This window comes from Bos javanicus, chromosome 6 (assembly GCF_032452875.1).
Source record: "Bos javanicus breed banteng chromosome 6, ARS-OSU_banteng_1.0, whole genome shotgun sequence".
NCBI lineage: Eukaryota > Metazoa > Chordata > Mammalia > Artiodactyla > Bovidae > Bos > Bos javanicus.
This window is the reverse complement of record NC_083873.1, coordinates 16,992,542-17,006,421: the sequence shown is the minus strand read 5'-3', so window position 1 is coordinate 17,006,421 and position 13,880 is coordinate 16,992,542. Positions and strand designations below refer to the sequence as shown.

Genomic DNA, 13,880 nt, shown 5'->3' with positions numbered 1-13,880 from the left:
GAAATGGCAACCTGCTGCAGTATTCTTGCCTGGAGAATCCCATGGACGGAGGAGCCTGCTGGGCTACAGTCCACAGGGTTGCAGAGTCGGACACGACTGAGCGACTTCACTTTCACTTTCAAGAGAGTATATAAAAAAGAAAAACTAAACAGAAAACAAAAAGACTTTTTAGGCCATCTAGTCCATCCCCAAAGACAAATTCTCCATCAATTATTTTCATTCGCTTGGATTGTAAATTTCTAGCCCAGGCTATATACGATGGTGCCTTCCACTAGGGTGGTAAATATGGAATGGAGAGAAGTGGATGAATTAGAATTTTTTTTTGGTAGTAGTACAACCAAAAAGATTTGTTGATACTTTGGACATGGAGGTTTCATAGAGAAACCAGGAGGATCTCAAGATTTTCGGCCTGAAAGATTTTACGAAAGCATTTACGAAAAGAGCAGAGGACACGGGTTATTTAAAATAGTATTTTGGTCACTTCAAAGTCTCCGCTTTAGGCAACTTGTGGCGATGTCTTCTTGACATTTGTGATAGCTCTAAATTAGATATATATTTTCAAATGTTATAAAATATTAACGTAGCAATTATTATTAACAGTTATTATTATTAGCACCACTGTTACATCAGGAAGTAAAAGCTCGCTCAACAACCTAGGACTTTCTCAAACTCTTGAAAAACCCGCTAATAAAAAAGACAACATTTCCCAAACTTCCCCATTCATCCTCTGGCTCTGGGAACCTAGGGCGCTCCGCGTCCAATCAGCTTCCAAAATCCGCGGTATCTGTGAGTGGGAGGGGCTCAGATAGATTCCGTTCCCTCTGCTTCTCCGGCTTGGCCACGTCTGAAGGCCTGCAGGTCCTTGAAGGTGCATAAATCGCCTGTTTATTCATTGGCAATAATTGAACTTCTTATTCAAATTTATGTTTCACAAGATTCTGTAATACATAGTTTTGGGTCACGTCACTTATCCGTTTTTATAGTTCCTTCTTTTCTTCTGGGGGTGTACACACTGCCTCCGAGCGTTGCGGACCTGCCGGTCGCTTCCCTGCGCACGCGCCGGGGAAAGGGAGGGCGGGCCTGTTTCCGGGTGTCGCGTGGGGCTGGAGGCCGAGAGCATCCCCTGCTACCGCCAACATGGAGAGTTTGTACCGAGTCCCGTTCTTAGTGCTCGAATGCCCGAACCTGAAGCTGAAGAAGCCGCCCTGGGTGCACATGCCGTCGGCCATGACGGTGTACGCTCTGGTGGTGGTGTCTTACTTCCTCATTACCGGAGGTAACTCGGCCTGCCGGGGGCCCCGAGAGGCTCGGAGAGCCGGCCCGCCCCGGGGGCGCGTCAGTTCCCTGACTTTAAGCCGGGGAAAGCATCGCCCTGCTCTCAGTCTTTTCGGAGGGTGGAGGGAAATTCTGGGGTCCTAAGTGTTCACCGCCCAAAGGTTTCTTTACCCTCACGCCCTGTCTATCCCGTTGCCTTCACTTTCCTGGCCTCTTAGCTAAACGATCCGAGTTGAATAGTGTGTTTTTCAAGCCCGGATTGTTGCTGTTGTTATTGCATGCCATGAGTTACTTAATAAAGGCCCTGGGAAAATCTGTTCTGGCCCATTCTATTTCCACTGTTGATCAGGAGGGTGTGGGACTTCTACCTTCTCTGTCTGTGGTCCCTGGAACTTTGGTAGACACTTAACAGTCTGGATTTGTTAGCTCAAACCTAAGGCTTGGTGTCGCTTTCTCCTCAGTCAGCAATACATATGAATGGAATCTTCCGAAACCCACGGTTTTGATAAATATTTGAGGTTGGAGATAAATTTTCAGAAGCTGTCGTATTTGAGAGAGCAGAAGTGGAGAATTTAAAGAATAAGGGGAATAGCATTACTTTTGAACACTTTTGCATTATCATCTTATCCTGTTCTTTGCAAAAGGGGCGTCGCTTTATATAGTGGTGAGTTGGCAATCCGGCTGCAGTCTTTTCATAGCCACCACCCCTTCAACATTTCCATGATTTACTCAGCACTGTGCTACTGCACTTTTGGATTTGGGGAAGTGGAGAGCTTAATTTGGAAATGATAAAATTAAAGCTGTACAGATTAAGGACAGCAAGAGCAGATGACTATTTTTAAGGGAATAGTCGGAGACATCATTTTCATAGATGTTTTGTGAGAATAATTGGCATTGAAGAGGGAAGTATTTGAAATGTGGGATTAGTTCTAGCATGAACCTTTAGGTTTACCCTTCTCCCAAATCTAGGATAATGACAGTTAATTTATGTTCAAAATAAGTTACATTTAAAATACTTTTTATGTTGCTAAGATACTGTCCAAGCATAACATTAGTATTAATATTTGCTCAGCACATTAATAGGGGCTGAACTGAATAAACAAAATTTAAAACGCATGTTGCTTTTTTAAAAAAAATCCTCATCTGCTAGAAATCTTTCCTGTAATCCTTAACCTCCCTTGGAGCCAGGGCCTTTACTGGAAACCTCACAGTTTTCATTCTGGCTCCTTTTTCCCTGTCAGTTTTTGTAATGGGGAGATTCTTTGCCCTAACTTCTGGCGGAAGTGAGAGGACCCCTTTTAGTGGCCAAGGCCATGAGCTATCTCATACGGGAGTTGGTTTTGCCACTGGAAAGGAATCACCTGAATACTGAGTGTACCTTTATAAATAACAATACTTATTGCTGAGAAATAGCAAATAATGTACTGAGTCCCTATTAAGTTCTAGGCATTAAGTACTGGAGAGAACAATGACTATAACAGATAAGGGCCCTCCCTTCATGATGCTTATCATGCCATTGGTTGAGACACATTAAATCTCATGTAAACTTTTCTCCATAACATTTTTTCCATTGCAGATTGCCACAAGGGCCTTGAAGGAAAAGAAAAAGAGATTTTGAAAAATAATCAGAGTTAGGAACATCATTTACGTTGGAGACCCTGAGGAAATGATGTGTTAGCCAAAGGCTGCAAGATTGGGGGAAGAGTATCTGGGCAGAGGGAAAAGTTTGAACAAATATGGGATTAAGAGACCAATTAGGTGGGTTTTACAGTGTACTTAGGATGGTGGCAGCGGAGATGGAGGAAGATACAATGAAAGATATCTTGGAAGCAGAATCTTGGTGATGATTGATTGGATGTAGGGGGAGAATGGCGTGAAGGAATTTTACTATTTTACTGGTATCCAGTTTGAGCACTGAGTAGGCGGAAGTGTCATTTTCTGAGAAGACTAAAGAAATAAAGTGGTTTTTTGGTGGGGAATGGTGAATCCAGAGGTCACTTTGGGATATGTAATAGTTGGACAGACCAACTATAATTAGTTGAAAATGTCAAGTATGCAGATAGGAAGTGAGAAAAGAGGTTTGTATTGAAGTTAGTCAATAACAGATGTTTTTGGAACTCCTCCTATAAGCCAGATATTGAAGAACAGAGACAGAATTTCTGTCCTTATGGAGCTTCGGTTCAGTTCAGTTACTCAGTTGTGTCTGACTCTTTGCGACCCATGGACTGAAGTACGCCAGGCTCCCCTGTCCATCACCACCTCCTGGACCTTACTCAGACTCAAGTCCATTGAGTCGCTGATGCCATCCAAACATCCCATTCTCTGTCGTCCCCGTCTCCTCCTGCCTCAGTCATTCCCAGCATCAGGGTCTTTTCAAATGAGTCAGTTCTTCACATCAGGTGGCCAGAGTGTTGGAGTTTCAGCTTCAGCATCAGTCCTTCCAATGAATATTCAGGACTGATTTCCTTTAGGATGGATTGGTTGGATCTCCTTGCTTACATCTAATTTTAACGGTGTGAACATTTAATAGGTGTTGGCACGTTGAGGATCATTAGCATAGAAAAGCCACGTGAAGGGATTGGTTCAGTTGGGAAAAGAATGTAGAAAGAGAAGAAAATAGTGGATCAAACCCTAGGGAACTCCGATGTTTAGTGGTTTTATAGAAGCGGCTCAGCAAGAGAGATAGCAAGAAAAACATGGATAGGAGTGTCACAAAAGCCATAAGAAGCCATCCCTCCCACCCCCCAAGAAATGGATTTAGTAAACTGGATGGAGTGCTGCTAGGAAACCTCCTAAGCTGAGAACTGAAAGTGTCCTTTGAATTTGACCACAGCAAGGTCATTGGTCACCTTAGCAAGAGTAATATCAGTGGTGGCAGAAGTCAGATTGGAGTGAGTTAAGGAATGAAGGGTAAATGAGAAAGTGGAGACAGCAAGTTTACCAAATTCTTTTTTTCTTTTCCAGAAAGAAGCCTGGCTCCCTTTCCAAAAGGAAGCATAGAAATAGAATGTTAACTAGGAGGATCTGGTGTCAAGGAAAGATTGATGTAGGGAATGGGAGGTTGATAGATAATACAGGAAAGACAGGAGCTAGCCAGAGGAACAGTCTTTGAAATGGTAAGGGTGTGGAGTCCTGATGATTGCAAAGGGAATCCCATCGTGATAGGAGGAGGGACTCTTCCTCTGGTGTAGCTGGAGGGAAGGAGGTGAAGATGGAAGCTGGTTCCAGTTTGTGGATTTGATGGTGAGGTAGCATTAGGCAATTCCTAAATGGTGGTTTTGTTATCAGAGGTGAGGGAGACCATCTTGCTATGCTTAAAAAAAGCTAAAAATGAGGATGGTCGAAAACCGTGGAGAAGATAAAAGAGTAGATGTTGACAGCAGGACATTTGGAAAACAGTGTCAATGGGCAGTAACATAAGTGGTCATTAAGACATAATGAAATGATCATGTGCCTCCTGTATTGCCAGTCTGCTTAATGATGTGATTTTAAAATGTCTCATTTTACTTTTAAGCAAGAAAAATTCTCTAGTTATCTCTTAATTATAGAAACATATCCAAGCATATGTGTAACATTTTTCTTGAATTAGAAGTAGCCTTTAATGTTAAATTTCCTTTATTGTGGAGTCATTCTTGAGTTTGGAAACAGTTACTGAATGAATTCTGTCATAAAATATCTCTTTTTGGAGATAATTCTGATTTACAAGTCATTCTAAAAACACTGAGTTGAATTTCTGAATGGTTTATCTGAAGTATAGGAGATAAGCTGGGCCTCATTTCACTGTAATAATACATTAGAGCAGTTCTGTTTAAATATAAATGCATCTTTAGAGACAGATACTTCCTTTAACTTCAGTATCTTTCTGTGAATGAGCTCCCAATCTTCTCCAGCACTCAGGCTCTAAGATTTCTCTGCTCAGTTACTCAGTGGTGTCCAACTCTTCATGACTCCCATCGACTGTACCCCGCCAGGCTCCTCTGTCCATGGGATTCTCCAGGCAAGAATACTAGAGTGGGTTGCCATTTCCTTTTCCAGGGGGTCTTCCTCACCCAGGGATCGAACCTGCGTCTCCTGCTTTGGCAGGCAGGTTCTTTACCACTAGCACCGCCTGGGAAGCCCCAAAAGGAAATATTACTTAAATACAAATGAACCTCTAGAGACAAACGGGCTTCCCTGTTGACTCGGACAGTAAAGGTTCCTCTTGCAATGCAGGAGACCCAGTTTGACCCCGGGGCAGGACGATCCCCTGGAGAAGGAAATGGCTAACCACTCCAGTATTCTTACCTGGAGAATTCCATGGACAGAGGACTCTGGCAAGCTATAGTCCATAGGGTCACAAAGAATCAGATGCAACTGAGCAACTAACACTTTCACTTTAGAGATAGATACAAACTAAATAAATTAGAAATTCAGTCTAATCTATGTTCTTACCTTTCATTTAGGAATCATTTATGATGTTATTGTTGAACCTCCAAGTGTCGGCTCAGTGACTGATGAACACGGGCATCAGAGACCAGTCGCTTTCTTGGCCTACAGGTAAAAGATACCATTTTGAGTGATTCGATGGTGGGAAAGAAGATTGCTGGGGCATGCCTGCGTATTTAAAATTATGGCACAACCTATTGGGTCGATTTGTATTTTGACAATAGCTGTTTTAAAATGCTAAATTTAGAGATTGTAGGAAGTGGACAAGAACAAGAATAAAAGTATATTATCCGTTTATTAGAAAATATTTCACAATGATGGGCATAATCACTTATTTAAAGGAAGATATCAGTTTAAAATACATTTATTTGTAGGCTGTTCTAGGGTCAGTAAACTGGTACGTATTTATTTGTAAATAAAGCTTTATTGGAGTTAGGTACAACCATTTACTTCTATACTATCTATGGCTGCTTTCAAGCTACTGTGGTAAGTGTGACACAAACTATAAGGGTGAGAAGCCTAAGATATATACTGTTTGGCCATTTAAGGAAAACTATGTGCGGCTTTGCTGGTGGTCCAGTGGTTAAGAATCTGCCTTTCACTGCAGTTTGCAGTGAGGGAAGACCTCACATACTGCGGAGCAGCTCAATGTGTGCACCTCAGCTATGTAGCCTGCACTCCAGAGCCCTTGCATCTGGTGGAGCCCCTGCGCCTAGAGCCCAGGCTCTGCAAGAGTAGCCCCCAGTCACTCCAACTAGGGCAGAAAAGCCCTCAAACAGCAGTGAAGACCCAGCACAACCAAAAAAAAAATTGGGCCACTGGATTATACTGTTAAATAAGAAAAATAATATTTGAGACTTGGGAGGTCCTGCTGTTTATTTTTCCTGAACAGTGTTTGTTGTGAAGTGAAGTGAAAGTCGCTCAGTCGTGTCCGACTCTTTGTGACTGTATGCTGCTGCTAAGTCGCTTCAGTCGTGTCTGGCTCTGTGTGACCCCATGGATGGCAGCCCACCAGGCTCCCCCGTCCCTGGGATTCTCCAGGCAAGAACACTGGAGTGGGTTGCCATTTCCTTCTCCAGTGCATGAAAATGAAAAGTGAAAGTGAAGTTGCACAGTCATATCTGACTCTTAGCAACCCCATGGACTGCAGCCTACCAGGCTTCTCCATCCATGGGATTTTCCAGGCAAGAGTACTGGAGTGGGGTGCCATTGCCTTCTCCGTGTGACTGTATGGTCCATGGAATTCTCCAGGCCAGAAGACTGGAGTGGGTTGCCATTCCCTTCTCCAGGGGATCTTCCCAACCCAGGGATCGAACCCAGGTTTCCCACATTGCAGGCAGATTCTTTACCAGCTGAGCCACCAGCAAAGCCCAAGAATATTGGAGTGGGTAGCCTATCCCTTCTTCAGCGGATCTTCCCAACCCAGGAATCAAACTGGGGTCTCTTGCATCACAGGCAGATTCTTGACCAGCTGAGCTACTAGGGAAGACCCTATACTGTTAAATAAGAAAAGTAATATTTGAGACTTGAGAGTTCCTGTTGTTTATTTCCCTTGAACAGTGTTTGTTGTATTGCCTTATAAAATCCACTTGGTAACTGTCTACCTAAAGATAGCTCTTTATTTGTGTTTGTGTGTGTTTGTGCTCACTCTCAGTGGTGTCCAGCTCTTTGCAACCCCATGGACTGGAGCCCACCAGGCTCCTCTGTCCAGGGGATTCTCCAGGCAAGAATATTGGAGTGGGTTGCCATTTCCTCCTCCAGGGGATCTTCCTGACCCAGGGATTGGACTGGCATCTCCTGCATTGGCAGGCAGATTCTTAACCATTGAGCCACCAGGGAAGCCCCATATTTGTATTTACAGTTACACGAATGGTATTCCATGCAGAGAATATTCCTGGAAAGATTACCGTGATTCTCTGCAGGGAAGAGGGTTCTGGGTGGCTGGACATCCTGCTGGTAGGGAGACTTTTCACAGGGTTGACATTTGAATTTGAATTTTGAAACCGCTGCATGTGTTGTTTTCAGTTAAAGCAATTAGTTTAGCAAATATATGTATATATACACATACATACACACATGCATGCATATACTTTCTTTACATGTGTCTTTGTATAAATCATATCTTTAACAGAGAAATGTGCCTTTTGGGGTCCATGAACTCTTGAGAATTTGAAAAGCTGTTCACCCCTAGAAAGAGGCTTCCCGCATGGCGCAGTTGTAAAGACTCTGCCCGCCAGTGCAGGAGATGCAGGAGACTCAGGTTCGGTCCCTGGGTCAGGAAGATCCCCTGGAGGACATGGCCATGCACTCCAGTACTCTTGCCTGGAAAATTCTGTGGACAGAGGCGCTTGGCAGGCTACAGTCCATGGGGTCGCAAAGAGTGGGACACAGTTGAGCACGCACGCACACTAGAACAATCATATGCACGTATATACAGGAACTGAAGAGTTTATAGGTTACTGGAAATCTTTGTGGAGTTCATGAAGCCTTAATTAAGAAAACTTGCGTTTAAAAATTTCCCTTTGAAATAAGAGGTTTGTTAATTACTATAAAACTCAGGAAACATTTCTAACCAGTTCACAATTTGAAATTGATAGTAGACATTTAAATAACATAACTTTTAAAAGCAAAACTACAATTCTGAGTAAAAGGTTCATGTACCTATAGTAGTTGACTTTTTAAGCTAATAATTAAAATGTGCATTTTGGTTTTACATAGATAGTTGTGTTAGTTGAGTTTTAAAGTTTTTTTTTTTGAGTGTAAGCTCCATGAAGATGAAAGGTTTTTCTCTTGTTTTGTTCATTGTTATATTTCCAGAGCCTAGAACAGTACTTGATGCATAATAGGCTCTCAATAAATAATTATTGGAATGAATAGCCAGAAATATGGTAAAACACTTACAAGAATAAAAAATAAACACAAAAATGTTTTAGCAGAAATAGGAATTTCAATCTGAGGAAAAAACTTTTTATTTTTCTGGAAATTTTCATTGACTGTTTGCTGTTTTCTTCTTTTTCAGAGTAAATGGACAGTACATTATGGAAGGACTTGCATCCAGCTTCCTGTTTACAATGGGAGGTTTAGGTTTTATAATCCTGGACCGATCCAATGCACCAAACATTCCCAAACTCAATAGGTTTCTTCTTTTATTCATTGGATTCGTGTGTGTCCTATTGAGTTTTTTCATGGCTAGAGTATTCATGAGAATGAAGCTGCCGTAAGTTATTTAGTGCTTTGTATAATCAATATCTTAACTTGCAAACTAGTAAAATAATTTTGTGGATCACGTGAAATCATAGGAGATTTAATTTAACTCTCATTTAAATAGATGAACATTTTGAGAACCAGAGAAATGTGTGACTTGCTTAAGGTTAGTAGCAAAATGGAAACAAACAGATCTTCCTGTTATTTCCATGTATGTTCATGAGAAAATCCAGTTATTTTGCTGTAGCATCAGTGACCGCTGATGGAGGCTTTTCTCTAAAAGTGCTTTTTGGTTAATCTGTAACCTATGGAAGAATTCCCATAGTACTACTAATAATAGAGAGTATTTTCAAGCCATTAATTGCTGCTGCTTTCTGAATATTGATAGGAGGAAAATCGATTAAGCCTTGGACAGAAAAGAGACTTTCATATATATATTACATTATTTAGATTCATTCAGAAAGCTTACGTTATCTTTGGAACAAAAATAAATTGGTTTGGGAATTCCTTGGCGGTCCAGTGGTTAGGACTTGGTGCTTTCACTGCAGGGCCTGTGTTTGACCCCTGCTTGGGAAACTTAAGATCCTGCAAGCCGTGTGCCGTGGCGCTGTCCCCCCCCAGAAAAGAAAGAAAACGGCATTTGAAGGATAGGATAACAGAGCTGAGCTATCTCCTGCTTAGAAAAAAAATTTGAAAATTGTTTAATTCTCTGGATTACTTTCATCTTTTGTAATTATTTATGTAAACATTTGTTTTCTGCATTCTGTAGGCCAATTTCCAAGATAGTTGACTAAGATCTAACAATAGGAAATAAGAAACAGGAGTATACTCTCTGGGTTTCAGGTGTAGAGAGATGTAGTCAAAACAGAACAATAGTCTAAACAAAAGATTGCTGTTTCTGTAACTTACGAAGCAGCCAAATCTAAGGTTTAAATTTTAAAGAGGAAGGACTTTATGGTCCACTCTCTGATGTGGTTTCTCATCTACAGCTCCTAATGCCTGGTACCTTGAGTGTGGTGTGGGGAGAAGCAATGGGACAGGTTTAGAAAATAAAGGGACGCAACAGTATTGCATTTTGGCATATTTGCAGGCCCCAGAGAGATGATGAGCCAGGTCTGTGGGCCTGCATATTCCTCATGACGGGTGTGGTTACTACCACCAGCAAGGAAGGGATGTGTCGTCTTGGGCATAGATTCTCTTTGATGTCCCAACATATAGAAGCAGTTAGATATGTAATAAATGAGACAGCAACAATACAGTAAAAAACACCAGTAACCAGGAATTTTTTCACATCAGATAAGTTGCTAGCATCTGAGATAAAAGATGGCTGTGCTGTAAGATAACTTCCAGGGTGGCACTCACTTTCACCAAGAATCTGATATCCTTAACAAGAGGTACCCTGAGAAAACAATAGCCGTGAAAGGGTACAACCTGCTTTATATTTTCTGAGCTATGCTTTTTAAAAGACCTGGTGTCCTTCCTACTGACAGTTTTAAACATTAAAAGATGGCTTTATTTGATGCGGAAGCATAGGTCACACACTAATTACAAGGAAGAATACCACAGCGTATAACTATATCAAGAGATAAATGTCCTGTGTTTGCATATCAGCACATGCAGATGACCGACAGCTGTCCCTACAGAGTCCTCAGCTCTTTTGTTTCATAGCGTAAGCTAGCTGTTGAGCAGCTTCCCTTGGTGCCAACACTGGTGGTGGGCACTTCTTAGAATCTTCTTGAACCTTTTATTTCCTGTGAAGCTTAGGTCTTTTTTTTTTGTTACCGTTGTTAAGAATTATCTGACAGGTTTCATTTTATTATAGGTTTAATCTTTTTTTTGTAATGGAGTATCGTTGGTTTACAGTGTTGTGTTAGTTTCAGGAGTACAACAAAGTGATCCAGTTATATACATACACCTGTCGGTTCTCTTTCAGATTAAGTACTTGTGAAGCTTAGGTCTTAAAGTATGCTTTTTGTGAAGTATCAGGCATTACCTTAGCAAATTTACGTGGAGGTCTTCAAAATGAATATATATGTTAAGAGCCTTTTTATTTTTTATTCAACCCTGGGTTGTCTCAGGGTTGTGAGATTAAAGTTCTGTATCTCTGTGCTCAGAGTGTGAATCGGCTAGGCTGGTAGAGCAGAAGGAAAGGGATAAATGAGTTCTAAGGAGATCACTTAGGCTGCATGTAGACCCAAGACCTGTAGGGAGTCAGGTGGGTCTAGGAGCCGGAAGGAGGAAAATCTCATTCCTGAGTGTCTGCGCTGTGTCAGGCACGATGGGAGGTATCAACCCCATGATGTGGTTTTTTGCCGCCACCTAAGAGAGGAAGAAACTTGAGACTCTGAACTAATAATAGCTAATGTTTGTCAAGTGCTTACTGCTGTGAGTAGCAGTTACTATATTGGTAGATTGTCTTATATAATCCTTTAAATTCTTTGATGTAACTCCATTTTACAGATGAGGAAGCTAAGGTTTGCCCAAGCTTATCTACTCATGTTAGAAACAGGGTCAAAAGCAGAGAAGTTCTAAAGGCATCAATGAGGACAGGATGTTTTCACCCCGTTCTTAATGTGGATAGTTTTACACAGCCTTTCTATTTTCCTCTTGATCCTAATAGGTTGCAAGGATTTATTGCAAAAGGAAAAGTTTGGAGCTTTATAAAGCAGACTGTTAGTACCTGAATTTAAAGGGAATTTTAGGGCCTACCTTGTCCATTTAGTAAAAGGATCTTCTATTTAAACATTGTGAAGTGTGACTTGCTCAACAGCTACAGCTGACGCCCCTGCCCACCATCAGGGCATTTCCTAAAGAAACAGGCGCAGGGTGCGAGGGCTCACTTCCCAGGCATGGACAGCTCCTGGTCCCTCCATCCTTCCCTTTGGTAATATTAGGCTTTCTGGGATATTGAAATGAGCTGCTTTCTATAAAAAGCTTTGTGACTCTTGTTGGAATTGTGAGAGTCCAAAGGAGATTGATTCTAACTCTTAGCTTTAACTTTTACATAACATTTTCTTTTCTTTCTTTTCTTATCTGGTGTCATTTAGCATATTGGTTTGTAAATTTGTCCTTTGAGGGGGAAGGATAATGGAACCAAGGCCCAGTAATGTATTATATTTTTTGAGGGGGCAAGATATGAAAGAAGAACCATAATGAGGAATCACACATTTATATTTTCAGATTGTCCTTTGATTCATCATAAAATTTGTTTGGGACACTTTGAAATGTTGCTTCCTTTTCACTCTTTGTGTTTATAAATTTTATGTTTTACAGGGGCTATCTGATGGGTTAGAGTGCCTTTTGAGAAGAAATCAGCAGGTACTGAATTTGCTCCTGTTAATGAAATTTTAAAGGCTATACCAGTCCTCAGATATGAAATACAGAGAAGGATGAAAAGCAGCAGAAAAGAAACATCTAGTGAAAACATAGGAAGCATATTAAAGCGTGGACTAGAATGTCTTCTTGGTGTCAGAGACAAGCTTATCAGTATTTTTTCCTGCTGGCCTTCACTGACGTACCAATGATATTAAGTGACATTTTCTTCTTTTTTTTTCACTTCTTAAAATGTACTTCATTTCTATAGCTATAATATTGAATAAAGTGATTATTTTTTACAAACCCCTTAACATTTTTTGGAGGTGACTTTTCTGACCAGAAATTAATGTAAAATCAGGACACGTGATCCCATAAGCTGAGAACTCTGGACAGCTGATCAGCTTTACCAATGGTGCTTTGCCTTTAAACAGAGTGTGTGACAGTACATCGTTTCAGATATATATGGAAGACTGTTTCAGGAACAATAAGATGTATGAAAGGAGCAGAAATAAATAATTTTTCTAATTAACTTTTGTGTTTTTTTTCATTGATGGTATTAATTTTCAGTCTGTAATTAATCCACTCCCATCCTGTAACTCAAGCTACTGTTGGTAGCTTGAAGTCTCCAGGTGTAGGCAGCAGGATGTCTAATGAGGTGGCATAAATATCCATATCCCTATAAATATTCAAGCACGGGCTACGCAGTCATATCGGTTTTAAATGTGATTGTGTTAGATGAAGTTCCCTTCAGGCATTCACTTCCAGTAATTAATACAGTGTTGAGCACATAAAAACATCTGTAGACTAGTCTGGTCTTCTCCTAATTTCTTCTAGCCGGGGCTTTTGGTTCCCCCCAGCAGGCTGGGCCTGCATGCTCAGTTGCTTAGTTGTGTCTGACTCTTTGCGACTCCATGGACTGCAGCCTGCCAGCCTTCTTTGTCCTTGGGATTTTCCAGGCAAGGATGCTAGAGTGGGTTGCCATTTCCTCCTCCAGCGATCCTCCCAACCCAGGGATCCAGCCTGCATCCCTTGTGTTTCCTGCACTTGCAGGCGGATTCTTTCCCACTGTACCGCCTGCGAAGCCCGTAGGGAACAGACTTGTGCTTGTCATGGAGGTTGGGAGGAGGACGCTTCTCTGGGGTCTCAATTCTTATCCTAAGATCTTTAAGTTTACAGTAAAATTTCAACTCAGGTGGATTTTTTCCCTTATTCCAGGACTGATCTAAATGTAGCTGTTCATTAAAAAGATTTATTTATTTATCCAGAAAGTTTTGAGAACCTATTGTATGCCAGGGAGCACAGAGCTTATATGCTTATAAGGAAGTCAAATTATTGAAAGATTAAAAAATGTTTATAAAATCTCAGATACTGATACATAACAACCAACAAAAACAATGCAAGAACAGTCCATTAGTGATGAGAGGTGGGAGAGGTGGTTACTATATCCAAAGCTCTGAGAAAGGAAAACAAGACCTGTATGTATCCACCAACTTTAAAGGCTTGATTTAACTTATGTTTTTTTGTTTTTTGGCCTTATTTTAACACCTGATTAAACTAGATGGACAAGGTGACACAAAGGTTTTATGATTTCCATAGGTCTTTTCCAGAGATTGAATAGCGAGAAGTTCCTGTTAAGTACCACCAGATGGCGCTGTTAAGGT

General features: G+C 41.2%; 1 protein-coding gene across 1 annotated transcript; it reads left to right on the top strand.

Moving 5' to 3' along the window:
* The first annotated feature begins 1,056 nt into the window (after positions 1 to 1,056).
* Positions 1,057 to 12,748, top strand: OSTC (oligosaccharyltransferase complex non-catalytic subunit). Its single transcript, XM_061419420.1, has 4 exons — positions 1,057 to 1,276; positions 5,718 to 5,811; positions 8,720 to 8,917; positions 12,178 to 12,748. The coding sequence occupies exons 1-4, from the start codon at positions 1,138 to 1,140 to the stop codon at positions 12,194 to 12,196; spliced, it is 450 nt and encodes a 149-aa protein (XP_061275404.1). The 5' UTR covers positions 1,057 to 1,137; the 3' UTR covers positions 12,197 to 12,748.
* Positions 12,749 to 13,880: the final 1,132 nt, after the last annotated feature.

Bases quoted from the DNA above. Each gene is read 5' to 3' on its own strand.
- OSTC (XM_061419420.1), top strand. From the start codon at position 1,138: ATGGAGAGTTTGTACCGAGTCCCGTTCTTAGTGCTCGAATGCCCGAAC. The intron at 1,277-5,717 runs GTAACTCGGCCT...CCTTTCATTTAG, and splicing joins TTACTTCCTCATTACCGGAG to GAATCATTTATGATGTTATT. The intron at 5,812-8,719 runs GTAAAAGATACC...CTTCTTTTTCAG, and splicing joins GTCGCTTTCTTGGCCTACAG to AGTAAATGGACAGTACATTA.